Source organism: Eptatretus burgeri, chromosome 9, assembly GCF_056783735.1.
Source record: "Eptatretus burgeri isolate ZD-2024b chromosome 9, Ebu_testis_v1, whole genome shotgun sequence".
NCBI classification, from domain to species: Eukaryota; Metazoa; Chordata; class Myxini; order Myxiniformes; family Myxinidae; genus Eptatretus; species Eptatretus burgeri.
The window spans coordinates 40764570-40792386 of NC_140969.1; the positions used below are offsets into that span (position 1 = coordinate 40764570).

A 27817-nucleotide genomic window follows, 5' to 3' on the forward strand; every position below is an offset into this window, starting at 1 on the left:
TTGAAAAAGTGCGGGGTGGTTTAACAGTCGCTGATGGACTTCAAGAGGAAGAGCAGGATGCTTGTCAGGTGGGCAAGTGGGAAAGTGATGTTTTTGAAAGGAATTTGCAGAACCAATCCCAGAGTTCAGATCTGGATAACAGTTGTGAAGGCCAATTACGCATGGTTTGTGAACCTTGTGGAAGTGATGCCAAGGCAGAAGGTTATGACGAATCTAGTGCTTCTCGCTGTTGTAATGCAGATGGTACAGCTGCAGTTGAGAGTGGATCTATAGAAATGTTTTTTGATGGTTGTACAGTAAGGAAAGACACATTGGATACTGTGAAGTAAAATGACACTGAAGTTGCAAAGGTGCTGGGTGAGGAAAGTGATCTTCCTGAAGCACTGCTTCCTGAACTTGGCACTTATAAGAAGGAAAATCTTGAAGTTTATTTTATTGAGTGAATATGAGAAAAATCCCAAGAAAAATGTGTTGAAGAGGAGAGTTGCAGCGGCTGTGGCTTCCTGTTTGTTGAGCAGGAGGCTCATCTTGAATGAAGCCAGGGTGAGTCAAGTGCAGGCTTTGAAGAGAAACATGCCCACATTTGCGTCTTGGGCACCCACCGAGAACAAGGTGCCAACACCTTCTGGAATGTCGCAGGTACTCTCTCCCTTTCCAGCAACTCTGTTCTCAGCTGGAAGTTCTGAAATTTTCTCCACAAGCTTTTGCGCGATGGACATCTCAATGTTCTGCAGGATTCCTCACTTCAAGTTACTCGACTAAAGGAACTTGGTCGCATGTGGAGCCACCTTCATGACCATTATGGTCAACTTCTGGTCACTTGTATCATGTTGATCATGAAACCCCTCTCTGCGCCTGTGCGATCGAGTCAAATTCAGAGACAAAGTACGGTAAAACAAAAGACTGGTCATTCTATTAATGTTCCGATTCGTGTTCAAAATGAAACATTTACATAAACTGTTCATCGATCATAAATTGATGAGATAAGACAGACGGACGGAGAGACATGAACAAATTGCTTAACCCTGCTTTTCGCTTCATGTGCACAGGGTAAATATAACATTTCCTCAATGCAAGACATGGGTATTTTTTTTGGAGTTGAAGTGAGGAAACACAAAACAGAAATGCATTTGTTCAAAAGAGAGAAAAATAAAGACTTCTCAAAGATTCTCTCACGTCAGAGCCATCATCATGCATTATGTAACATAACATCAGCCTATACCTGGCTCCCACATCCGTTCCGGCTCAGAGCGTTACCTAAAAAATCCCGACTGACAGTTTTGGGGTCATACTCAACAGCGAGAGACCTGCATCGGACGAGGCGCAGGAAAGCAGCATTTTTGCCTACAACAGAGTGAATACAACAGCACAAATCATGATTAATATCATGTAATAAAATCGTGAAAGCTTGTACATCATTTGTGAGAAAAAACAGGATGACAGAACGAGGGGAGAAGTCATCAGAAACACTTTAAAATTTCAGTCAAGGTCATTCCTGAGTATAATCTTCATTGGTAATATGAAGATATGGAGCAACACACACACACACACACACACACACACACACACACACACACACACACACACACACACACACACACACACACACACACACACACACACACACACACACACAGAGAAATCAATGGACAAACTGTTGGACATTTTCACAATCAAGAATAATTTAGCAATTGTAAAACTCACAAAAGAGGCGAATTTCTTGCTCAGATATTGCATCCGCTGGCTGTGGGTGAACAAGCAAGAGCACGGGGTCGACGTGGTGTGATTGTGCACGCAATTATTATTATTATTTTTTTTAAATCATACTGAATTTTATGTCAGTTTCCTTAAGAAAAAAAAAAAAGAAAATGCTACAAGTCCCAACACTAAATCCAATGAGGCTTTGCAGAGAAATAAAATCCTTCTTTGCTCGGTTGGACACTACCCTGCCACCTTGAAATTAGCATTACAAGAATCTGGCGAAATTTAAAGACGTATTAAAAACTCCCAGTGACCTTCAGGAATAAACTTTTGACATTGCACAAAATTAAACAATATCCACTTGCAGTTAAGATCACTTTGTCATTCACAATTTAAATCATTTCCACAAATGAAATAATTTTGTTGATTTATTGTGAAGAAATTAAAATTCTCTATTATGGTCAGTTCCTTCAGCACCATCATGGTCATTGGAAACTTCAGGGTGAAATTCAAACTTCTTTGGTAAGGTGGGTGGGCTTGATGGTGGGGGGGACCACGACAGAATTTCAAGCTTGCATGCAACCATACAATAACATCAAAAAAGGCAACTGAACAGCAGATTATCCAGTTTGGGAAGAGGCATGCATCAACAACAAAGCCAAGTTCAAAATACCATTAATATTTTAGGATCACATTCTGACCTCTTCAAAATTAGACAAAAAAAATGAGGGATGAGGAATTTGTGATGGTCAAGGATACTGCTCATGACAATCACATCTCACCTCGATATCAACAATGTGAAAATAAATCCAATGAGAGAACATGCAGAATCCTGAACCTTACCCGGCCCATTTGAAGCAGAAAATCAGCAACCCTCTTCCTAACAGCTGCAATATCTTCCATTGCCTTGTCTCGATAACTGTGCGATCATGAAAATGAAAATTAAAGTGAAAGGTGAGGTAAAAAAAACGAATGTTATGTTGTGTACAAACTCGAGGCTCATGGAAGAGAGAGGGTACAGATGGGGAAAAGGGCAATGGAATAGCAATGTGGCAGTGGATAAACAGGCGGACACAGCAAGCAAGGGAAGGCACAAACAGGAAAGGTGGAGGGTCAGAGGGCTGAGAGAGTTGAAGCAGGGAAACCAGAGGAGAGGCGGGAACAGAACAGATCACCAACCTGTCTGTGACATAAGAGCAACAGGACTTCTTGTGATTCTGTCTCATACTTTGAGATTCCAATAATGTTGAGAGCTTCTTGACATTCCACAGAAGGCAGGAGAGAGACATATGTAATGTTGGGTGCAGCCCATAGGGGAAAGTGGTACTCGATCAAGCTACGGACAAAGCAAAGGCTTGCTAGGCTGTGATTTGTTCTGTTTCAAGGAATGATTTGGACTGAGAGAGGATGCCCAATCTACGGCTGACTGCTGAGGCCAGTTTCAGTATATCGTCAGTCCAAAGAGGTCATAGATGATGGTGATGCCTGGAAGGTCAAAATACTGAACCTGTTCGTCATCTGCCCCTCTTAGCTCCTCTGACAATGTTCTTCTCAAAGAAAAAGGTACAGAAGATAAAGTAAATTCTGTCCAGCCTAATGAATGGGTTCAGGTGGCATCAATCCTTCCAAAACAACACGGCGAGACTGACAGTTGCTCAGAGTGAAAGATGTGTTCCATCAATCAGACAAGCATATAGTCAATTCCAGATCAGCAGAGAGTGGCACCGCTGCTGCCCATCTGTCTGGCAGTTGGATGGAATGCTGTACAGCATAATATATAGCAATCTGCAAAAAGGAAGAGGTTTTTCCAGACCATTGGAAAGATTACTTGTGTATGCGAGAAACAAGACTGGGATCAATAGAAGCTACCTTTGGGAAATCTAGCCTCCACTGGGAGAGAAGAAGAAAGGATTCCATTGATAGAAATGCATTGACTGCACAAGTCCAGGAAGTCAGAAAGCAAAGTGTGAAGGTGGCTTCGGATGCTGCAGATCAGTATGCCAGTTGAGAAAAGAGACTGACATTACAAAGTAGAGTGAAGATGGTGGCAAAACATTGCAGAAAACAAATTAATGGGTACAATATAGCATTGGGTCCTTACACTGCTTGAAGAGCAAGGTAGGAAGCAGATTCTGCGATCATGTCGGGCAAAGAGCCACGGACGGGCAAAATACCATTGCCCTCATTCTCAACAAATCCCTTCAAAGCGTGCAGGCAAATCCAGAAGTTTGTACTCTATTAAAAGATAAGATCAATATTGTTAGGCATTCTCCCAACAGAAAATAACCCTAGAACAAATGAACAGCAACAATGCAAAGTATTTGACATCCACATGTAATGGCATGTCATCCTGTTATCATGGAGTACAGTAGTACACCATATAGAGGGATGATATGGGGAAAAAAGGCCACCCATTCAAATTTTACACAATTAAACGTTTATAAACTACAAAGAGTGAAGTCAAAAGCATTTGAAGGCCATACCTTCTATTCTCAAGCATTTTCTGAACTTCCAAGACTTAAAAAGATGCCAAAATACATCGGTAAAGCACCACAATGAGAGATTGCAAAATCACCAATGTGTACTTCATCCCCTCTAAAAACAATGTTGAACTATAGCCTGACCGAATTCAATAACGGCTGAAGCTATGATGGTGATTTTAATGCGAGGGCGTTACTTTGTCTCTGGGCTAGTATGCACAACCCAAAATTTAACCAGAGTTGGTGTCAAAGCCACCCAATGCTAGCCTATTTATACATTTATCGTTTTTTAAAAGACGAGTCTAATAATTAATATTTTTTATAAAGTATTGCAGTGAAGTATAATTATAAAGCAATATATGTATTTGTATATTGTAATCAGTAACAAGAGCGCAAGTGAGCACAATATACACCCGAACAAGAAGGTATATACAAAATTGTGCTACTACATGGAAAACAGCATCCTGGTTGCCATGGCAATGACTTTAGGTGACGAACGTATGTCGCTACACACCGTCTCCACAGTCTGTACCTGTGTACCAATTATGAAACGTGAAAGTTGAAAACTTTGGGAGTTAGAGTGCGGACAGGAACGGACGGACAGACTGAGGTATCACATAATACGCCCCGATATATATATATATATATATATATATATATATATATATATATATATATATATATATATATATATATATATATATATATATATATATATATATATATCGGGCGTATAAAAAAGTGTGGTAGATAAAAACATTAGAAAGGAAACTAGAGGGGGAGCACTCGGGAGAGTGCAAAACCTCCGCCGCCAATACTGCTGGGTCACTCAAGTGAACCTTTTATCGTATTCATTAAATATGATGTCAACGGTGCTGACAAATTATAGTTCTTTTCTCCAACATTTTTTTTTTGGGTGGGGGGGGTGGAAATCAGTTAAAACATGTAGAAATGCAAAAAAAAAAAAAAACATTTTCTCGAACATTTTTTTTTGGGGGGGGGGACCAAGTCCAAAGTCTAATGGCATGATCCTTGGACCATACCCAACCCCCCCACCAAGTTTCGTCGAAATCCATCAAGGAGTTTTTCCGTAATACAAAAAATAACATTTTCACGCTCACGCTCACGCCGGGGGTATCGCCATAACTCTCTGTTCTTCGAACAGGCGAGCTAAAAACAGCTAAAACATTAATCGTTTTATTATGAAAAGAAATCGAACGTAAATGTGGACTCAACCAAACCAGGCGACAATCGTAGGAAGTGGATGGGGAGGGGGATGGACACTGGACAGAACCATTCCAAAAGTGATACATATCCAAAGCATCCCCCAGATTAACTGAAACAGGTATTAATATAATTTAATAACATAGATGGATTTAATTCATACCAAAATAACAAAATATATAAAACATTCAGCATTTTATTCCTATTAAAAAAAAATTTGCACGTGAAAAATAAAAAAAATAAAAAAACACGAAAGCAAAGGCTGTCCGCATCCGCTTTCAGGATATGTATAAAATTTGGCGGTGTGAGGAGCGAAGAGGGGGAGATTGTTAATGTGTTATGCATCACAGCCTTTTTAGATGCCGAATACGGAATAATATACAATAGCACACTAAGAGGAAGATCAAAATAGAAATGCAAAATGCAAAGCCCATCTGCATTCAAAATGTATAGCCTTTTATATTATTCAGTCTTCATTTTTTTTAACGGGTGCAGGCAGGCATGCAAGCCGACACCGAGCTGGAGCTCATTTTATATATAGTTTAAGCATTTTATGAAAACAAATCGAACGTACAAATCTGCCCCCCCCCCCCAACCCCATGTCATTCGGTTTTTATAAGTTTATCATCTGCTGTGGTTCGCAACGCCCCGCGGATTGCATAAGAAGCCAAAGTATGTATGCACTTACAGTGGTGATAAAGCAGAAAACAGTGTGTTTACTTGACTTTATATGCCATGTACTAGACCAAATGTTGATCTGAATTGTAGTACATTCCATCACAGAGCATGGTAGTATCATGGAGTATTTTCATACTCCATATTATTCATAACAAAATATATAAATCATGAAGCATTTTATTACTTGCAGAAACAATTAAAAACAAGTGAAATCCTTCAATACAGCGCATGTGGTGAAGCAAATGAGTACACTAATGTTAAAATATGCAATTTATGCTTTTTCAGTTGAAAAACAATTAAAAAGCGTGCTTAATATTTGAAATGTAAAAATCTTGTTAACCTCCACCATCGAAGATCGGAGGTTACTGTTTTCACCCCTTTCTGTTTGTTTGTTTGTGAACAGTATTACGGAAAAACTCCTTGACGGATTTCGACGAAACTTGGTGGGGGGATTAGGTATGGTCCAAGGATCATGCCATTAGATTTTGGACTTGGTCCAAAATCCAATATGGCCGCTCTGGCGGCCATTTTGAAAAAATATTTGAATTTTTTTTTTGCATTTCTACATGTTTTAAGTGATTTCCAACCCCCCCCCCAAAAAAAAAAAATTGTTGGAGAAAAAAAAAATTTTTGCAACTTTTTTTCAACAAAATTTTGATTTTTTTTTTTTTGCATTTCTACATGTTATGTGATTTCCAACAAAAAAAACATGCCAAAACTAGAGGGGGAGCACTCGGTAGAGTGCAAAACCTCCGCCGCCAATACTGCTGGGTCACTCAAGTGAACCTTATATCTCATTAATTAAAAATGACGTCAACAGTGCTGACAGTTATAGTTCTTTTCTCCAAGATTTGGTTTTGGGGAGGGGGGGGGGTTGGAAATCACTTAAAACATGTATAAATGCAAAAAAAAAAAAAATTATACAAATATTTTTTCAAAATGGCCACCATAGCGGCCATATATGATTTTGGACCGAGTCCAAAAATCTAATGGCATGGTCCTTGGACCATACCTAATCCCCCACCAAGTTTGGTCGAAATCCGTCAAGGACTTTTCCACAATACTGTTCACAAACAAACAAACAAACAAACAGAAAGGGGTTGAAAACAATAACCTCCGATCTTCGATGGCGGAGGTTAATTATAATTGCGGCTGAGTTTGGAACTTCAGATGGATATACCCACGTAAAATCAATTTCTGTCTCAAGGAATCTAGTTATGACGAATGAATTGAGTATGGAAAAGTTAAAAGTAAAAGGGAAAGTTGCAAACTATAACTGTGAGCACTGTTGACGTCAAATTGAATGAATAGGATATCAGGTTCACTTGAGTGACCCAGCAGTATTGGCGGCGGAGGTTTTGCACTCTACCGAGTGCTCCCCCTCGAGTTATTATTGTGATAAGCACCTTTATATATAACAGAAGGAATGAAATCGTTTGATACAGCGTGGCAGGGGGCTGCAAAAGAATGATGGCATAAGAAGAACTTAGCTTTCAGCATTCGGCAATCGGCGCGCGGAAATGACGTCTTTCAGTGCGAAATGAGATGGTGGGCGGAAATGACGTCTTTCGGCACGAAATGCGATGGTGGGCGGAAATGACGTCTTTCGGCACGAAATGCGATGGTGGGCGGAAATGACGTCTTTCGGCGCGAAATGCGATGGTGGGTGGAAATGACGTCTTTCGGCGCGAAATGCGATGGTGGGCGGAAATTACGTCTTTTGGCGCAAAATGCGATGGTGGGTGGAAATGACGTCTTTCGGCGCGAAATGCGATGGTGGGCGGAAATGACGTCTTTCGGTCGTTCGTACATGAGAGGGGCACGTTTCTTGCTTTTTTTCCATCAAGCAATAAATTCAATGGTTTTCACATACATAACACGTTAGTTTCACAAATTTCCATTGAAATACTGAGGTATTTCCATCAATTGTCGCCATTTCGGTCTAGGTTACGCACTGCATCTACCGGACGGCCGTCATTGGCCATCACAGGCACGTGGGGGAGGGGGGGGACACTGGGACACCGGAGACGTGGTAGACACCGGGGACATTTCAAACTCGGTGCAATTGTATACAGCGCACGCGCTGTAAAAAGAAGTAAAAACAGATAGATGAAGTCTCAAAAACAACAACAACCAAACAAGGGAGGAATGACACCACATTACAATTCCACAATATGACACCACAATCCTTTTATGGTTTGGCATCACAATATTTTTTGACATTTTACTTTTGTTGTGGGAATGTGATGGAACAATTATTCACATTATTCACTTCTTCACATTATTCACTTCTTCACATTACAATACACCCATCTTGCCATAGTTTTCACACTCTAGGCCAGCAACAGAGGCTTAATCCGGGTCCAAACAAAAACTGTTTTCCTCAATTTGATAAATAATTAACTTTTACATCGAGCCAAATGTGTAAGAAAACTGCACAAACCCAATCATGATGCCATAAACAGTGAGGATTTCACCGATGGGCCTCCTCAAATTCAAAATCAGCTGAGCATCCTTGTAATCACTTACATGAAGGTTGTAGTGTGCCTCCTTCGCATAAACAAGCTTTATCAAACATTCAAAATCATTACTTTTTGTATCAGGCCCAGAATGAAAAAAAATGCCTGCAATCTGCTCCCCTTGTTCATGCAGTCTTCCACGTGGAGAAAATCAGTCCTTTGGTGATTTGGTTATGTTTTCACCCGTTTGTCTGTCTGTCTGTGAGGATATCTCAAAAAAGTTAAAGACAGATTCGGACGAAACTTGGTGGGTAGGTTGGGTGTGTGCCAGGGATGAATTGATTAGATCAGTGGTTTTCAAACTTTTTTTAGTGGCGACCCAATTTCAGAACCTCTCTACATCGCGCGACCCAAAAGATTCAAAACCCAATTCATAATATACAAGATAAGATTTCATATGACACAAGAACATTTAATGCTTACTTTATTCACCATAGTCATGTTTTCATAGACGAGTAAATGGAGAATAACCGACAGTATCCAAATAGTACAGTTGAATGTTTCAGAAGTTTAGTCCAAATGACATTTAGATATATCAGTGAGAAGGATGAGCCTGTTTTTCAGAAACCAACTTCTCTATTCGTGGAGAAGTAGATGACAATGCCAGGATCATATCATGCTCCATTTCTAGGCAATTTCTGTTCTTTGTTTTTAATCACCACCATGGTGGAGAACGACTGCTCACAAAAGTATGATGAAGGATATGGCATGAGAACCTAATGGCGCACTGTGACAGGGTCGGGTACGACGGCAGCATTTTGCACCAGAATGTCGACAACGAATTCGTCCGCGCAAGAGCCTGTGCTCCTGAATGCTGCTGGAGCTGTACAAGCTCTTCCTGTGCTGTATCATCTTCATCAGCAATCGAGTCCAGTGGAGCCATGAAAGGGTCCTGAACCACAGAAAAGGACTGCACATCCAGCTCAGGGAAATAGTGCTCGAACTGTTCAATGGGCGACCGAAGGCGACGTGCTATCTCCCCAGAAAGACTGTCGAGCTCAGTATCATAGTACTGGCAGGTCGTTAGATGCTCCACCAGACGGAGGAAAAGGCTGAAGCGCTTAACAGCTGCTTTGTCTGCTAGTAATTTTAGAGTCACCAGAAATCCGCTCATTTTGTCATGAAAAATCATGAGGTTGGCTTCTTTGCCTTGGAGGGAGCGGTTGAGGACATTGAGACGTTCAAAGATGTCAACGAGATAGCACAGTTCTGACAGCCAAGAGTCTGACTCAAGCAACGCTACCCATGCCGTTTTCCCTTGTGTGCGTAGGAACTCCTTCAGTTCATCTTTGAGCTCGTAAACGCGCAGAAGAAGGTTTCCTCGAGATAACCATCTGACTTGAGTGTAGAATAGTAAATTCTTATGGTCGGCGTCCATCTCCTGGCAGAATAGCCTGAATAACCTAGTGTTGAGGGTGCTCGATTTGATGCGATTCACCATTTTTACGACTTCTGAGAGCACGCTCTGCAAGGTTTCTGGCAAAGTACGAGAGGCGAGCGCTTCTCGGTGAATCATGCAGTGTCCCATGGAGGTCTGAGGAGCCACCTCAAGCAATTTAGCCTTGAATCCAGAACGCACTCCTAACATCGCTGGCGCGCCGTCTGTTGTAGAACTGAGCAACTTTCCGAAGTCCAGATCATGGTCACGATAAAACTACTCTACTTTCCCATAAATGTCCTCGCCTTTGGTGGTGGCCTCCAATGGTTTGATGAGCAGAGGCTCATCGACAAAGTTATCAGCCTTGATGAAGCAGACCCAGACGATGAGTTGCGCGTACGATGCGATATCAGTGGACTCGTCCAACTGTATGGCGTGCCATGGCGATTCCTTGATCTTCTGTACGACCTGAGCCGTTACGTCCAGACTCATATCTTCAATTCTGCGTTGGATGGTGTTGTCAGAGAGGAGTATAACTGCCAGTTTCTTTGCCGCTTCCTCCCCAACCATCAAAGATACCATGTCCTTTTCACATGGCAGCACGAGTTCTTCCGCAATTGAGTGAGGCTTTTTAGTCTTGGCAACATGGAGCGACACTCGATACGAGGCCTCTAATGCCTGAAAATTGGTCTGATGGCATGTACCCTCTCTGTCAAGATGCGTATTCTTGAGTGCAAGAAGTTTCCTCTCAAAGAACGCTCTCTCCTTATCCTGATAAGGCGCATGTTTTGTAGTCAAATGCCTCTGCAACTTATTTTGTTTCATAGACTCCGTAGAAAGCACTTCAAAACAAATCACACACTGAGGCCTCTGTGCCCCACTTTTATCCACCACGTAGTAAAATCCAAGGTCCAGAAATTTATCCTGGTAAGAACGTTCGAGATTTGCTGGTGGCCGGTGCTGCCATCACAAATAAGGTCTCGAGTCGTACGTGGAGACGTGAATGATAGAGTCTGAGTCTGAGAGGCCGTGGATCAAACCACTAATTTCCCGCCAAAATGAACCGCCCTTCAGTGAGCCCGCACATTGGCTGGATCCCATTCCAAGCGTCATGTTGCGCCGGTTCCCATACTTTGAACGAACCGTTTATATTACACCCCGTAAAAGCGAACACCGATCGGAAATAGAAATTTTTTTTTTTTTTTGTGGCTGCAAGCAGACACCCGTGACCCCACAAAATTTGCTTGGCGACCCCACTTGGGGTCGCGCCCCCAGGTTTGAAAAACCAAGGATTGGATGATGGTGAAGATCCTTTTTTTAAATTGCATAAGTGATTCTTCACAACTGAGAGATGGGGCCAAAAATGATATGTAACATATCTCAAAAAAGTTGTGGACAAGTTATGACAAAGCTTGGTGACAAGAAGAAACCGATTAGATTTTGGTTCAGGTCCAGATCCAGGTCCGGCCTATCGGTGGGATACAAAACGCATAATGTTCAGATAAGCAAGCAGAGGTATGTGCTCCACCGAGTGCCATTCTCATTCCCCAATTTAATGACTTGTTTACCACAAAATACTACAACATGACTGTTGAGAAAGACCAAAAAAGTAATCCAAGAAAATCCCAAAAATACTCACATTTGCATTTGCGTTTTCACAGCAATCGTCAGAAAACAGCTTTTCCACTTCTGGTGGCACCTGAAAAGACAAAGCCACTCTCCACACCAGCCCCACAATGGTATCTCAAATGAATCATCATTATACCATACCTTATATTGTTGTGGGGCCTGGTATCGGTGGCAAGCACGACCGCTAGGGGGAGCAGTAGAGTCGGTTCCACCGGAATTTAGGTCGTACCTTTCAGATAAATCCGAAAGGTCATGGGTCCCTTATCGGACCGAAGATCGCCAATAGGTCGACTACGTGGGATAGGGTCAATTGCCAATTTCAATATACCTAAATACCCACGTCGTTCAAACTACCGGGGAAATTCACCCTCGGCAGGATCTGCGTGATCCGGGCCGTTACAGAGCTGGATCCGAGTCGTACCCCAAGCCGAGAGTACCAGAACCCTGCCGGCCAATTGCACGATTACGGCAACAATGAGGCCTCCTAATTCCCGTTCGCAGCGAGGCAAACCAATGATAGAAATGACAAAGAACGAGCCTATCTAAAAATCCTATCTATAAAATAACTGCGCAGCGCACGTACACTTAATCACCCATTACACATAGGACGGGACGCTACCAAGAAACACATACTTACCGATATAACTGATCTATAGGACCTGGCTGTTGTGTGCAGTAAGCTTCAAATTCATAACAATATCTCCTCCATTAGGGAGAACAAGTGTGTTAAAATGATAAATGCTTTGAGTAAACAATTAAAAAACTAATTTTGGGTTGACTGATAGTTATTTCTCCATTGAGAAAAGTCTGCTTTTTAAAGCAATTCTAGAAATTAACCTGAGTAGGCATAACAGCCAAGGCTGCATGCCGGATAGCTTCTTCAAAGTTTTCCTCTGTACGGTGTGCACTTGTACCATCCTTCCACATTCCTGCAAGCACAATCATCATCACCATTATCAATAACACTTCTTCATGACAAAAAAAACCCTATTTCATTGCCCAAAGAGAGCTCACCATTCATAAAGGCTCATGGTGCTAAAACAGGGGTTTACAGACAAAGAAATGTCCTAATGAGAAAAAAGGTCAACCTAAAGGCTTGGTTCAAACAGGAAATAAATTGAAGAAAAATGTCAAAGGCGACAGTCTCAAGGAGTGGTTTCTGCAAAGCATACGATTTGAAATTTTTGGTGTCCACTATCAAGTGCAAGCAAATGAGAGAAGTAACGTTTTATCCAGTTGCATTGAAAACTAGAACGACAACCTTCGACGTCATGACGTCACCAGATATACCTCTGCCCACATTGTTGCAGCATTATACCTACTTGTACCAAGATTGATTTAAATCCCTGAACCTAGATTTAAAATGTTAAGTAATTCTGGCTGCCAGAACATGTGTCTGAACAGGTTGAATTGTAAAACATATTCCTCTCCACGTGTCTACTCAATCATAACTGACGTTTCACATTAATTGATGAAGCGGTTCAAGAGAAAGATTTTTTTGAAGAATTTCATTCAAACCAATATGACTGCCAGACCATGTGACCTATTAATTATTCGTGAACACCCTGGTATCCCCAAGGCTTGGGGAACATGTAAGTGAACTTGCCCCTCGATCTGTCAAGCCGCTCTGCAGAAGATTTTAAAATGTTTATTCTTCAGAAGATCATAGCTGCCAAAACTTGTGACCGATGATGTCATGGGTGGAGAACTTTTGGCTCCTCGTGGATAGATAATTCCTGTAAAAGTTTCACCTCGATCTGTTCAGCCGTTATGGAGAAGAAGATTCTTGAACGTTCTATGTTAAAAACAACATGGCTCAAACCACGTGATGGATGACATCATCAATATTTTTCACAATTCCAATTTACAAGGAAGTCAAACACAGGTTGAGGCCGTTCAGCCCATCATGCCTGCGCGAACACTATCCTAATTTATCTACACAAGATCCAAGGAAGAAAATGCAAAAAAAGTCTTTAATTAATGAAAGAATTGATTTTTAGTTCGTTTTTTTATTTTTTAAGTTTTTATAGTTTTTGTATTTTTTTTTCTTCCCCTCAGGGGAGGGGGCATTGGCTTGGTTAAAAACACACATCAACCACACAACCCCCCTTGACCAGACCCCCACTAACAGCACTCCATACACATGCACACAATCACCCATCAATGCTCAAGCTACCTAAAAGTCTTATCAACATCCCTATACCCCTCTATCTCCATAACTTCCAGGTACCTATCTAATTCTAATTTGAACTTTTCTACTTTTTCTGCTGCCACTACCTTTCCAGGGAGACCATTCCATGCATTAACTACTCTCTGAGTTAAAGTCCCCTGCCTTGTGACCATCTTGACTCTCCTCTTCTTTACTCTCAGGCGATGGCCCCTGGTCCTATCACTCACTGTCTACTCTGATGAATAATTCATCTGAACGTATTTTATGTATACCTTTCATTACCTTAAACATCTCTATCATATATCTTCGCAACCACCTCCTTTCTTATGAATAAAGGCCCGTCTCCTTCAGCCGTTCCTCATAGCTGAGTCAAGCTAGGCCCGGAATCAATCTAGTAGTCATGCGCTGAACCCTCTCTATGGCATCTATGTCCTTCTGGAGCTGTGGTGACCAAAACTGCACACAATATCCTAAATGTGGCCTCACTAAATTTGTGTACAATGTTAACACCACCTCTTTTGATTTATAAATGATCCCCCTCCGAATACAACCTAAAACCCTATTTGCTTTACCTATAGCTGCCTGGCACTGTGCAGCCTGCTTACCTCGATTTAGCCTGAGATGACCCTCAATCAATTTAGATCAATTTTGCCCGAGAGGACCCTCAAAATTTTTCATACCGACCGGATAAAGCGTTTGACATATGAAAATTATGATGTCACAAGGAAGCCACGCATGACATCATAAAAAAAACATCACCCTTGGATGGAGAGTACTTCACTTGTGCCAAGTTTGAATTTTTTTCCATGTAGCGGTTTCAGAGATAGAGGTCCAAAGTTTTTCCTTTTTTCCAACATGGCTGCCACACCATGTGACCTATGACATCATAGTTACAACAACAACATGCTCCATGAGTAGTTGCATCTTTGGTGAAAATTTCGTGAAATTTCTATGGTGAAAAACAAACAAACAAACAAACAAAAAAACACGCTGCCCTGATTCGATCGGACACCTCAACCACGACGTCCTCTTTATCAAGTCAAACTCAGAATGGGTGGCCGCTCACATCTTTGGAGTTTCGCGGTGATCACTTGGATAAGGCTTTTTGTCCAAAATGGCAGCAAGACCATGTGATCAATGATGTTGAAAGTTTCAACCAATATTTCCAATGCCGAGTCGATCATATTTGAAAAAATTATTTCTCTGAAACCGCTTAGCCTTTCGATGTGAGACTTTGCAGTGATAATCCACCAGTGTTGCTACAAATATTTATTTAACAATGACCTCATCAGTCATGATGTGGCAGTAACGTTGGTAAAAAAACAATAATTAAATAATTGTTTCTCTGAAATGGTTCAACCTATCAATACTAGACTTTGCAGCGATTATCCACTGACGTGGCTACATACATTTGACTTAAAAATGACATTATCAGTCACATGTGGCGACAGCTACATTGGTTTGAAGGAAAATATGAAAAAATTATATTTTGGAAACCGCTGTAGCAATCATGCCTGGTGTTGGCTTAATGGTTTGGGTGGTGGGCTTAGGATCCTAGGATCCTGATTATAAATCCCACTCGGCTGTTGAATTAATACCAGGTGGAGTTGACTCTCCCTGTCATCCTTCTGAGGTTGGCAAAATGAGTGCCAGCATGCTGGTATCCTGTGTCGGAGTGGCGACCCGTCCAGGATTGTGCCTAATAGCCAAGGAGACTGCTTAGGCAGCACCAATGCTCTGCACAGAGTGTGGTCCCAATGGATGGATGGATGCAGCAATCAATGCGAAACTTTGCAGTTGTGATTCACTGCCCTTGCTCCATGTAACACAACACGATTCATATTGATCTGTTCAGCAGTTTTGGAGAAAAAGGTTTTAAAATTTTCGGTTTTCAAACTATCATGGTCGCCAAACCACGTGACCAATGGCATTGAAAATTTGAACTCTGCCAAAGATTGGGTAGAGGATCACGTGTGAAGTTTTGTTTTGATCAGATGAGGTTCGTTTTTCTATCCAAAAAAGCTGCCACACCTCGTGACCTCTGATGTCATCATTTCCACACTGTATGCAGGTATATGGTTTGATGACAATTGGTAAATTTTACTTCGTTGCAGCTGCGGCGATGGTTGCAGAGTCGCGTTGATTGTGGATGCAGTGTGCTCGGGGTGTGAAGGTGAAGAGGTGTGAAGACGAGGCAGGGCGATGTGGTGCGCAGCCTCTCCTCACAGTCCTTTTGTGACCAGCGATGGATGTAGAGAGAGTGCGCGCATACGCGTGCAACATTCTTTGCTCACCTGGACTTTCGTCCAGGGAGCTTATGTAAGTGAGCAGTGTCCGTGAGTGAGTGAGTGAGTGAGTGAGTGAGTGGGTGAGTGAATGAGTCAGAGATCAAAACACTTCAGTCATTATCGCTTGAACCAAACGCGATTTTGGTGAAACTTGGTCACAAGCTTCATTTCTGATACCTAAAGAAGGTGTATTGACCCCATTCAAAATCTGCACTCATTAAGGGGGTCCATGGGCGAGTTTTGATCCCACAAAATAGGTATTTGCTCTCTTCTCCGAAACTACACACACAATTAAGATGAAACTTGACCACAACCTTCATCACCCATGATGTACCAAAGCGTATCCATCTATCCATTGGGACCATACTCTGTGTAGAGCGTTGGTGTTGCCGAAGCAGTCTCCTTGGCTATTGCGCACAATCCTAGATGGGTCGCCACTCCGCCAAAGCATATCGACTGCATCAAAATCTGTGCTCATTACAGGGGTCGAGGGGGGCGGGCGGGCTGATCCCCCCCCCCAAATAGGTATTTGCTCTCTGAAACTACACACATGATTTCGATGAAACTTGACCACCACCTTCATCACCTGTGATGTACCAAAGTTTGTTCACATCATTAACAAAAGAAAAGAAAAAAAAATCAGGGTCAGGGGGGGGAGGGGCTGCGAGGGGTTTGATTGACTTGTGCCTGATCCAGGTGAGCTTCAGGATGCGCGGTCCTATTTTTTTTATTACCTTCTGGGTCCCCATGACAGAGGCTAGGCTCCAAAACACTGTTTGAACTGCCCGTGGCTGGTCCCTATTGGCCACTCCACTGGATAGGGGTGGCATTTTCCCACATAGTCCATCCAACCCCCATCCAGGACCTCTCCGTGGCACACAAGGCTGCACATCCTGCGGTCCTTCGTGAGCCCTGGGCCGTTCTGCACAACCGCCATACATATCCGTGGAACTTTGAAAGCATACTTACCACTTGTAAAGGTCAGGTCAGGTATGGGAGCATGCGCAAGAGCAGCACGTCGTTGCTTCCACTTTCCACCGGTACTCCAGGGGACTCCGTCTGGCCATCCCCCAGGCAGATGCCTGGCCCATCCCCATTTCCTTGAGATGCCGATAAACCTGCTGCAACGAGGCACGTGGTCGGCCCATTGGCCTCCTCTACTCACGAGACTCCCTCGCTGAGAGAATCTGGTGAGCAGGATCAGTGTCAGGAAAACGAGCCACATGTCCATACAGCCGCAGCTGACGCTCACGGACTATGCAGGTAACAAATCTCATTTGAGTCTCTCTCTGCAACCGCTCATTGGACACAAAGTCCGACCAGCGATAGCCAAGGATTCTCCGAAGAGACCTGGTACCAGAGGAATTAAGTCTCCATCTCAGATCCTTGGTCAGAGTCCAAGTCTCACATCCACAGAGCAAGACTAAGCCTGGTGTTGGCTTCGTGGTTGGGGTAGCGGCTTGGGATCCTAGGGTCCTGAGTTCAAGCCCCGTTGGGCCGCTGAATTAATACACCAGGAGGTTGACTCAGCCTGCCATCCTTCCGAGGTCGGCAAAATGAGTACCAGTGCACTGGTAAGGGGGACACTGCATCAGCGGCATAGCAGAGTCCCAACCAATGATGCAACCAGCAGCCACAGGTTGCAATCGATAGAGAGAGCGAGAGCAAGACTGGAAGCACCAAGGACCTGAAGACTCGGACTTTCGTCCTCCCGCACACGTACCGGCAGCGCCACACCCCATTATCCAGTGAATCCATGACTCCCCAGGCCCAACCCAGACATCTATTGACCTCTCACAGCCAGCAGAGACATGAATATCACTGCCAAGGTAACTGAATCTCTCCATGACCTCAACATACTCATCACAAACAGGCACAGACAGGACAGCAGCATCTAAGATGTCATTGAAAGCCTGAATCTTAGTTTTGACCCAAGAAAAACCGTAATCCCAGCGGCTCTGACTCCTCATTCAGCACTTCGAGGGCCCCCAAAAGGATATCTAAAGTCTCCGCAAAGATGACTGCATCATTTGCGAAATCAAGGTCAGAGACCTTGCCATTCCCAAACGATGCACCGCAGCTTGATCTCTCAGACATCCTCCCGAGAATCCAGTCCATACAAGTGCTGAAAAGTGTGGGGGCCAGTACACACCGCTGACAAACTCCAGTAACAACTGGAAATAAGTCAGAGATGGTACCACCACATCTCACAGCACTCTCAGTACCAGAGCAGAGTTCAGACATCAGATCGATCAGTTTTGGTGGAACCCCTTGAAGACCAAGAATCTTCCAGAAGGCATCCCAATTCACTGAATCAAGAGCTTTACATAGATCAACATGGGCTGCAAGCAGCCCCTGCTGAAACCCTCGTCTGCGCTCGGTGAGGAACTGAAGAGCGAGGATACGGTCAATCATTGACTGCTTTGGTGCAAAGCCTGACTGCTCTGGACGGTGGTGCTCAAGCAGATGATGGTGAACCCGATCAAGAATTAACCGAGCAAAGACCTTGCCCGGCACTGAGAGCAGCGTCACCCCTTGGTAGTTGTTGCAGTCTTGGTGATCACCCTTCCCTTTCCAGAGAGGGACAACAAGGCCCCTCTTCCAGTCAGTTGGGGTGATGCCTGTGTTCCAGGCAGAGCACAGACTGCATGCAACAACACAAGTTCAGCATTTCCACCAGCCTTGAGAAGTTCAGCATGGATGCCACAGATCCCTGGAGCTTTACCCCATTTCAACCGGTTCACCGCAGCCCGTGTTTCCACAAGCGAAGGTGGACCACAGTTGATTGGAGAGTCAGCAACAGGGATTGTAACACCTCTGACGTCCAACTCGACAGCTGGTGGATTAGCCTGGTACAACCGCTCAAAGCAACCGGCCCAGCAGGCCTTCACTTTGGACTCCTCTGTCAAGAGCCTATCACCCTCTCTTCTAACTGCAGCACACGGAGGGATGGGCTTGGATGAACGCAATGTGCGAATTCCCCTGTAAGAAGGAAGAGAATCCCTTGACCACAGGTGATGCTCTACCCCCTCACAGATTCCTTGCACATAGGCCTCCTTGTCCACCCTTCGCGCACATACAGTTTTACGCCTCAGTTCCCTGAACAGCTCAGCTCTGCCATTCAGCCTGGCCCTGCGACTCTGGTCAATGGTATCCAGTTGTCCCTTGAGACACAAAATTCTTTGCCCTACGGTGAGCTCCAAGACATCCACCGGCAACATAAAGGACGGTGGTCTTGAAGGCACTCCACAACTCTTCAGGACCCCCCAAAGCACCCAGACCCCCCAAGTGTCCACTCAGCTTGTTCACAAACTCCTCAGCTACCCTCTCATCCTTGAGCTTGCCAACATCCAGCCTAGGCTGGGATGGTACCATTCTCCTGGATTTAAGGTGCAACTTCAGAGTTGCTACAACAAGCCGGTGGTCAGTATTGAGGAACATAGCACTCCGGTAGACCCTGCAGTTCTGGATCATCCTCCAGCGACCATCAATGAGGACATGGTCAATCTCTTTTGCCACACCGCCAGTGTTGGAATACCAAGCCCAGCAATGAACTTGTGGGTACTGAAACCATGAACCGGCCACCCCACGTCCATGACTTCTTGCAAAGTCAAGGAACTTAGTGCTATTCTGGTTCCTGACCCATGGGGACCAACACACGTCTCATAACCATCCCTATCAGTTCCAGTAAATGCATTGAAATCCCCCAAGACTAGAAGAGTATCTCGCCTGGGGCACTGAAGTAATCAAGCACAGATTCAAGCATGGCGTAGAATGCATCCTTCACGGTGAGATCACTCGCCTCAGTCAGAGCATAAACAGAGACCAGGGGAATGACACCTACGCAGTGACGAATCCCGAGTCTCATCATACGCTCGTTGACCGGTGTTACCTCAATAATCATTGGAGTCAGCTTATTGGCCACAGCTACAGCAACTCCTTGGGAAAGGTAACCATCAGAGCGACCAGACCAATAGTAGGTGTAACCACCCACCATAATCTCACCGCAATCTACTCTCCAAACCTCAGAGAGTGCTGCAATACCGATGTCCAAACGCTTGAGCTCATTGTAAAGCACATTTCGTAATGCTGTTTCCGTGCCTTTGTATAATTTGCAAGTCCTCCACTTGGACTCACCTTGTTTTTACATGTACAATCTTACTCTGCTTTGAAGTAATCACTCACTGCCTCCTTTGTGCATGTTTTACAATCCAACTTACTCTGACATTTTCCTTGTTATAAGTGTAATCTAACCTCAGTGGACACACGGACCCATACCATTTTTACCACAATCTGGCTATGGATCGCCCTTTCCACATAAGACAGTTGCATCCACAAAATAACTGCATTATTCACTTGTTGCTGTTAAAAATAAATGATTGTTTTAATTTTATTATGGAAAAAAAACAAGTGTCATCATATTGGGCTAAACCGACATCCCCTCCCCCCCCTCCCATGCAGTACATATTAACACCTTCTTTGATGAGCTTGCGAAATGCATCTTTTTCCTTGTAAGATGAGGGCAGCTTTCCACTGTGCTGCAAGGTAAAGAGAGCAAAAAAATATATATCTTTTTTTTTAAACACAACAAAAGGGGGTTTGGGGAGGGTGAAGGGGGATTAAGAGATTACATTTGGGACTGTGTGTTGCGATGGTGAGCAAGCTTAAGCAGCTAGTTTGCCATTTCATTCTGAGTACTTGGATCAAGTTGCTGCGACACCAATTTCAAAACCATTATGCCATGTTCATCAACACATAACCGTTTAATTCTCATGTTATTTGTGTGAAAAGAATAATGTTCTTTGCTACAAAGCATATGTTTACATGCTCCTCCATGAGTGTCAAACAGTGAAATAATAAACTTGCTCCCAAACCATTATGGTCCTTGTAAAAGGTTCGCTATTTACAGTGTTAATTAACAAAAAAAAAATGTGCCACCATAGATTGACATTGTATTTTCAGGGATATTTCTGCAGTGATGCTACCTGGCCATGCCTCCAATGAACAAACTACATTTCCACTCACTGATACCTGTTATCAAGTCATTCATAGTTAAAAGCACTTGCCCTATTAAACCATCTGAGAAATACTGTTTCGACTACAATTATGGTTCACTGGTTACACACATTTCATTGTTTGAAAAAAATAAAAAAATGACCGTTTTTACAGCCATTTTTCCCTGCTGTGCAGGGGTTGGGCTTTTTTTCTTGAGGCAATGTTTTATGGCCGGATGCCCTTCCTGACGCCAACCCTGGTCGCCTCTTACGACACACAGGGATATGGTACACCTATTCTAACCGGGGCATACACCGGGACCAGTACACTGGTACTCATTTCGACGACCTCGGAAGGATGACAGGCTGAGTCAACCCCCTGGTGTTAATTCAGCAGCCAACGGGGCTTGAACTCAGGACCCTGGGATCCCAAGCCACCACCCTAACCACTAAGCCAACACCAGGCTTTGTTTCATTGTTTGAGATGCATTCAAAATGTCCCCTCTGCACCCAAATATACCTTGGATATTATACCCCAGGTAAAGAAGCTCAGTGACTATAATGACAAATATTCCTGATTGAAAGGTCGTCTTGATTGGGAATGATGCTTTGCCTGTATATTGTGCTACTTGCCTGCACTCGCCATCTTCGCAAGAACTCGGCTATGATGATCAACCATGGTATGTGGCTGTGTTCCTGGGAAAAGAAAATGTCACAAATATATCGTGATGGATTTTGGAAACCCCCGGGGTGGCGCGTACCAAAGCACATAAAATCACAATGTAGTTCTGTCAGAGTATTTTGTGTGGCTAAACCTGGGAATCCAATGTTTAGTATGGGAGGGAGTATGCATTGTGGTTGTAAGTGAGGCTTGCCCCATTGTTCTCTTTTTCTCGATTTCTAAGCTCTTAATAAACTAGGACCACAAACACCATTCAACATTCACCCACACGACAAACCAACAACCTCACACACAATAACCTGCATTCGCCATCGGAGGCTAAGCAGGCACGGCCCATGCAGCACGAGTGGGGCTGGGCACTGGGGCTGATCAGGAACGGCTCTCACGGCACCAGCTTCAACGCAGCTGCACCGCCAAGTCCTGCACCAACCAATGAGCACCACCGGATCACTGAAACCACCAATGGGGAAGATGCTTGATCATGAGGTGAGTTGACATGGTTCAAGACACACCACACGCTCATAAAAAGCTGACAGAGATCGGAACGGTGTGGCCACGTCTGGAAGCAACGAGGAGATCGGAAGAGCTTGGAGGGAGAACTGGAGCCTGGATCGAGAGAAGGGCAGTCCGAGGCAGAGGAGATACTGACCCAGAAAGAGCTCCTGGACGTGGTCGCCACACGTACAGATGCTTAGACTTTCTTCTCAAACTATATCTCTCTCGTTCTCCTTTTCAGGGCATACCTGACACTTTATACATCACCCTTTGAATATCTCCACACACCCACATGGCCCACCCCGTTTACATAATCCCTTCCAAACTGTCTGGTTGTGAGATTCCATTCTTTAGACATAGTATGCTGCAAACAGGGAGTTCTTCCAAGCTGCTCCGTTATGAATAGTATGTAGCCGACACGTACATCGACGGTAAAGCTTGGCCGTATCCTGGAATTGGTTGCTTGTTGGGGAGTACAGATCCCTATCTGGGGTGTTAAATTTGCTGGGAAGGTAAAGTGGGATCTGGACACTGGACCCTACTTAAAATAAACGTCCCAGATGGCGTCGATGGTTGGTTAACAAGCCGTCGCACCGTGGAGTTATCTGTCGAGCCGTGGAAGTCGATTGCAAGAATTCCCCTTGTAATCCACCCTGGGCAAATCCGTAACATTTGGTGTCCGGGAGTGAGATATTGGAACCACCTTGACACCGTAACACTTGGTGTCTGGCACAAGATTAGACCTGAGGTGCAAGCACCTGTACCTCAAAGTTATAACGGAGTGGATTGAGGGTGAAAATTTAATTTAAAAAAAAAAAAAGAAGAAGCAGATATGTCAAACCAAGATAGACAGAACTAGATGGGCGCAAGCTAGTTTGATGTCATTATGATGCCAGAGGAAGACAAAAGGTTCAACGGCATGTTTGATGGGATGTTTGCTGGGATTGCTGAGCATGACAGGCTGAGGAAGGGCTTCATGGCTGGGCATGATGGATTGAGTTCCAGCATAAGAACACACGGGGAAAGTGGCATGGAATACATGGGCAAGCAGGATGCGCAGCATGAGAAGGCGGTTAGTGAGGCCAGGGAAAAAGCAAAAGGGGGATAGAGAGGGGGGTGGGAAATGGGTGAGATGATGGCGCAATTAAAAGAAAAAGAGGTCGAGTTATGAGCAGGGAAGTGTCGGGAAGAAGGCCACACCATTGATATAGAATTGAAGAGGAAACGGTTGGAAAGAGGGAAGGAAGCAAAAGAGTGATTGGAAAAGAGGTTAGAGAAAGAGCAAGAGAAGTGTGATTTAGCAGAAAAGGCTCATGAAAAGGAAATAGAGTTGATGCAGGAGGAATAGGAAGCAAAGGTAGAGATAGAAAGAGAATACAGAGGGGAGTCATGTACGACCAATGGAAAAGTGATTGGAAACGGGAAAACAAGGCCCGTTTGAAAGAAAAAGTGAAATTGGAGATTGAGGGAAGAGAGAGACTAAAGAAGGAAGAACAGAGAAAGCATGACTGGGAGATTAGTCTGCTGAAAGAAAAAGTGAGACAGGAGATTGAGGAGAGAGAAAGATTAGTGAAAGAATGAGACAAACAGCGAGTTGAGTTGAGCTGCAATGAGAAAAGCAAAGGAAAGATTAATTGTACAACAAAATAGAGGACCACATGTTCAGTATTTTTTTTTGTATACCTTCTCGAGGCTCGTATGAGAGCTAACATACCACGCACAGCAAGGGGGGGGGCATGAGACAGATGGACAAAACAATGGGGAACAGAGACATTAGGAGATCTGTGGAAGGGAGAGGGATGGGGCAGGGAACACGGCATATACAAGATGGACAGGGACTTTCAGGAAGGAAAGCAGGGAATTTGAAGGAGGTGGGTTTAGGGTGGATTAACGGGGGTAGAAAAGATCGAGGATTTGGATGGGGGACAATAAGAGGTGGTGGTCAACAGCTGTTTTGAAGGCCTGGAGGGAAGAATGGGATTGAACAAAGTGAGGGAGTTTATTCCAAAGGCGGGAAAAAAGAGGAATGAAAGCGTGAAGGTGAGCAGCGATTCGTGATTTTGGTAGTTTTACCAGAAGCGGGTTGTTGGCGGACCTTGAGCGCCATGCGGAAATATGGTGGGGACAAATCGCAGACACAGCAGGGGGGGGGCGAGATCAGTGTGACCACTCCTTGGCTTTTTCACAAGATCTTGGCTATTCGTTGTTCACCTTGTCGTCTTAGTTTTCTCTAGGTTTTCTGTTATCATCGCTTTTCCGAAACCTTGTGAATTCTTGGCTTTTTCATTGGCTCACCTTGGCATTTATGAAAATGAGGAGTGGTCACACTGGAGGAGACCAGAGAGGAGACAGTAGAAGACAGAAAGACCACCGACCTGCCTACGGTGAGAGAGTGAGAGGCCCAAAGACTCGGCCTCATCGTGGGAGATGCCTGCCAATGATCCGGAAAAAAAATGATCTGAGATGTCAGTTTGAGAAAAAAAAAAAGAAAATAAAAAAAGGACGAGATGGAGGTCAGAAGAAAAGAAAGAGGGCAAGAGAAAGGCCGAGACGAAGCTTGAAATGGATGATATGATGGAAGAGGGTGAGGCCGAAAAGGAGAAAAATGAGGCTGAGAAATGGAAACAAGCGGCTGAACGAATGGCCAAGTTAGCAAATGGATTGTGTGCATCACCGGTAAAGGAATTAATAACTTGGGCCAGAAATTTAAAAGGAGAGATAAAGCAGGCCCTGGCAGAGGAGAATGGAGCACGTACGGGGGAAAATGCATGCAGTGCACGCGTGACCCCACAGGTGAGTGAAACTGTGCCACAGGAGCTTGCATCTTAAGGTGTATACAGTTCAATCCTTGCAGAAGTTCAATCAGGAGATGAAGCCGGCATTTTCCACCAACGCAAAAAAGTACGTGAGCACTAAATGGTACAAACAGGGAGACTGGAGTTTATATAGGGACTCTCCATAGGGGGGTGTGCCTGCCTGTGCACTTGGTTACACGTGAGTGGTGCGTCGACTGAACTCGCACCCAGAGGTGTGGTGCGTGGCGCCATAGTGGTCGGTACGAGGTGGTATCGCGGCCATCACGGGAACCGTGTGCTTCGACACGCGGTGAGCAGGATGTGCTGCAGCACTAAAGCTGCGTGGGACGTGCCAGCAGGAATCCATGCATGAGTGAGAAGATGATCGTAGCGCCGGAACAAGAGGGCACGGTGAGCACAGATCGGGAGGAGGTTGGAGGAACGTGATGGGGGAATGGGGGGGGGGAGGTAAGGGGGGTTAAGGATGAACTATTTCGTTTTAAATTTAAAACAGCTTCCCCATGGTGTTGGGGGTACAAATCCATTTCGGAATGAGCAGACCGGAGGGGTGCAAAGGTTGCTGCATGTGTGAGCATGCATGTATGCAGGCCTTTGGCAGGTTGATAGCATGGGTTATAAATAGAACTCTCTAGAACTTGGTTATACTTGGTGGATTACCATTGCCTTCACAGCGTTGTTTATCTATGCTCTACCCTTTTAAATGCTGAGCTTTAAGCAAGGAAGCGTGTGCACCATTTTATAAGAAAGTCTTTGGTACGACTCGGAAGTCAGAGTGGACGCTCCAACCATTACACCACCGTGTCTGACTATTATTGTATTATTAATACGATTATTATGCTATGATCATTGTCGTTGTTGTTGCTGCTACTTTTGTTATGAAAAGTGCCTTGTGAAAAACATTATGATAACGCGCAATGATACTAAAGCTGCGATATATACACCTTAAGATGGTGTTTTTCCAAGGTGGAAAAAGGAAATAACATGGGAATTCCTCATGGCAGAGGCGACTGGATTCTTTGCAGTCAAGTCTAAAGTAACACAGATTGAAATCGGTTATTGATGACAGTTTCATTATTTGAATAACAGTTTGAGTCTATGGTTCGATGGAGGTGCTGTGTGATGGACATGTCTATCAGGTAAAGTGTTTATCGCTTAATATATGATTAAAGTTATTCATATGTAATAATACTTTAAATAAAAGTAATAATTAAATAAGTTTGAACAAGGATATTGCATTGGTGTGTTGACTGACTGGACGCAACTTTGAGGTTGTGGGTCCATTGATGTTGAGTAATCTACTGATGTGGACCTACAACCGTTGTTGTGGATCCATCGTTTGGAGAGGTTCTGGGCTGAAGGGATCGAAACCTCGATGAAAAACGGTGCCCAGCTGATGATCCCAGCAGTTGGGAAATCAGTCAATTGCTAATAAGTTAAGGTTATAACTTCAAATAAAATAACTTTTGTAAGTACTTATGAGTATATAATATGTGTGTGTGTGTGTGTGTGTGTGTGTGTGTGTGTGTGTGTGTGTGTGTGTGTGTGTGTGTGTGTGTGTGTGTGTGTGTGTGTGTGTGTGTGTGTGTGTGTGTGTGTGTGTGTGTTTATGTCTGGCTTCCTTCTTGGGACTATGGTGCAGTAATTGGTCTTTATCTTAATAAGTTTTGCGACTGCAAAAATAAGGCGAAGGCCTCTCACTCATGATACAATTGAGACTTCTGAAGCGTCACTCGTAATACCCTCTCCCACCACCACCGGGAGCGCCGCAACATGGAACACATTTATGTGGAGAATTTGCATCAACTACGCCTTTGGAACCCCTGGGGGAGGGTGCAAACAAAGTAGCTACAACCTTTGTCTTATGGCCCTTAGTCCCCCTGGAAAGTTTGGTTGAGATTGTATAAGTAACGGCCAAACATATCAGCCACAGGCAAACACACTAAATTTTATATTTTGGTGTGATAAAAAAATTAGTTGAATTTGCAAGCAAAATTATTTCTCCGTCAAGTACAACATGACTGATACAATGAATCAAATTTTACCATGAAGTCAATTTTTGACAAAGGAAGACGGTGTCATCAAAATTTACTTGTTAAAGCAATCGAATATGTTGCTCCAGTAATCCTAACTTGATCTAAATTGATATCCTCTACCGAACACAATGTACATGTGGAATTGAACAATGAATAAAATCCACATGAAGGATAGCAGCCATAGTGATGAATTATTGACGTCATTCAGAATCAGAGGCAGCTAAAAGGTTTAAAGCTATGAAGGATCATAATGAAGGCAAATGAGCAAGGTGGAAAATTGGGCCACACACCTGGTGGTCCGCAAGGCGAAGTCGAGAGGCCCCTTCGCTTAAGAGAGCAGCGAGACGAGGAAAAGGCTTATCCAAACGAAGATCATCCAATGTGTTGTCTGGATGAGATTCCACGACTAAAAAGAAAGCCATCCATGGCAGGAATAAATAAATAAGAATTAAAGGGTTAGCTGCACAAAACCTGCATTTCACAAACAGTTCAGCAGTTACACCAAGTTTTCCAAAGTTTACACACTAAAGCCAATGCAATTGTTATTTACAACAATTTTGCACCTCACCAATAATCGGAATACCACTGTCTAAGCTGGCACACCTGCATGCTCGGGCACCACGAGGCGCAAATAACCCAGAATTCCATATGTCCGGCAAATGAGCAAAGGGATCTGGCAGTTCCAAAGCTCTTCGGCAAGGCGCAGCAGCGGTCTGAACAAATAGTCAAG

At 43.9% G+C, this 27817-nt stretch overlaps 1 protein-coding gene across 1 annotated transcript in view; it reads right to left on the bottom strand.

Moving 5' to 3' along the window:
* The window catches only part of NAE1 (NEDD8 activating enzyme E1 subunit 1), a 77591-nt gene that overhangs the window by 25461 nt on the left and 24313 nt on the right, over positions 1-27817 (bottom strand). Inside the window, exons 8-17 of the mRNA XM_085894907.1 lie at positions 27691-27800; positions 27378-27493; positions 21695-21757; positions 20542-20605; positions 12447-12538; positions 11620-11679; positions 3803-3936; positions 2545-2620; positions 1705-1744; positions 1258-1344 (exon numbers count right to left, since the gene is read on the bottom strand). Coding sequence (XP_085751033.1) covers positions 1258-1344; positions 1705-1744; positions 2545-2620; positions 3803-3936; positions 11620-11679; positions 12447-12538; positions 20542-20605; positions 21695-21757; positions 27378-27493; positions 27691-27800 — 842 coding nt within the window. The remainder of the gene's footprint in view (positions 1-1257; positions 1345-1704; positions 1745-2544; positions 2621-3802; positions 3937-11619; positions 11680-12446; positions 12539-20541; positions 20606-21694; positions 21758-27377; positions 27494-27690; positions 27801-27817) is intronic.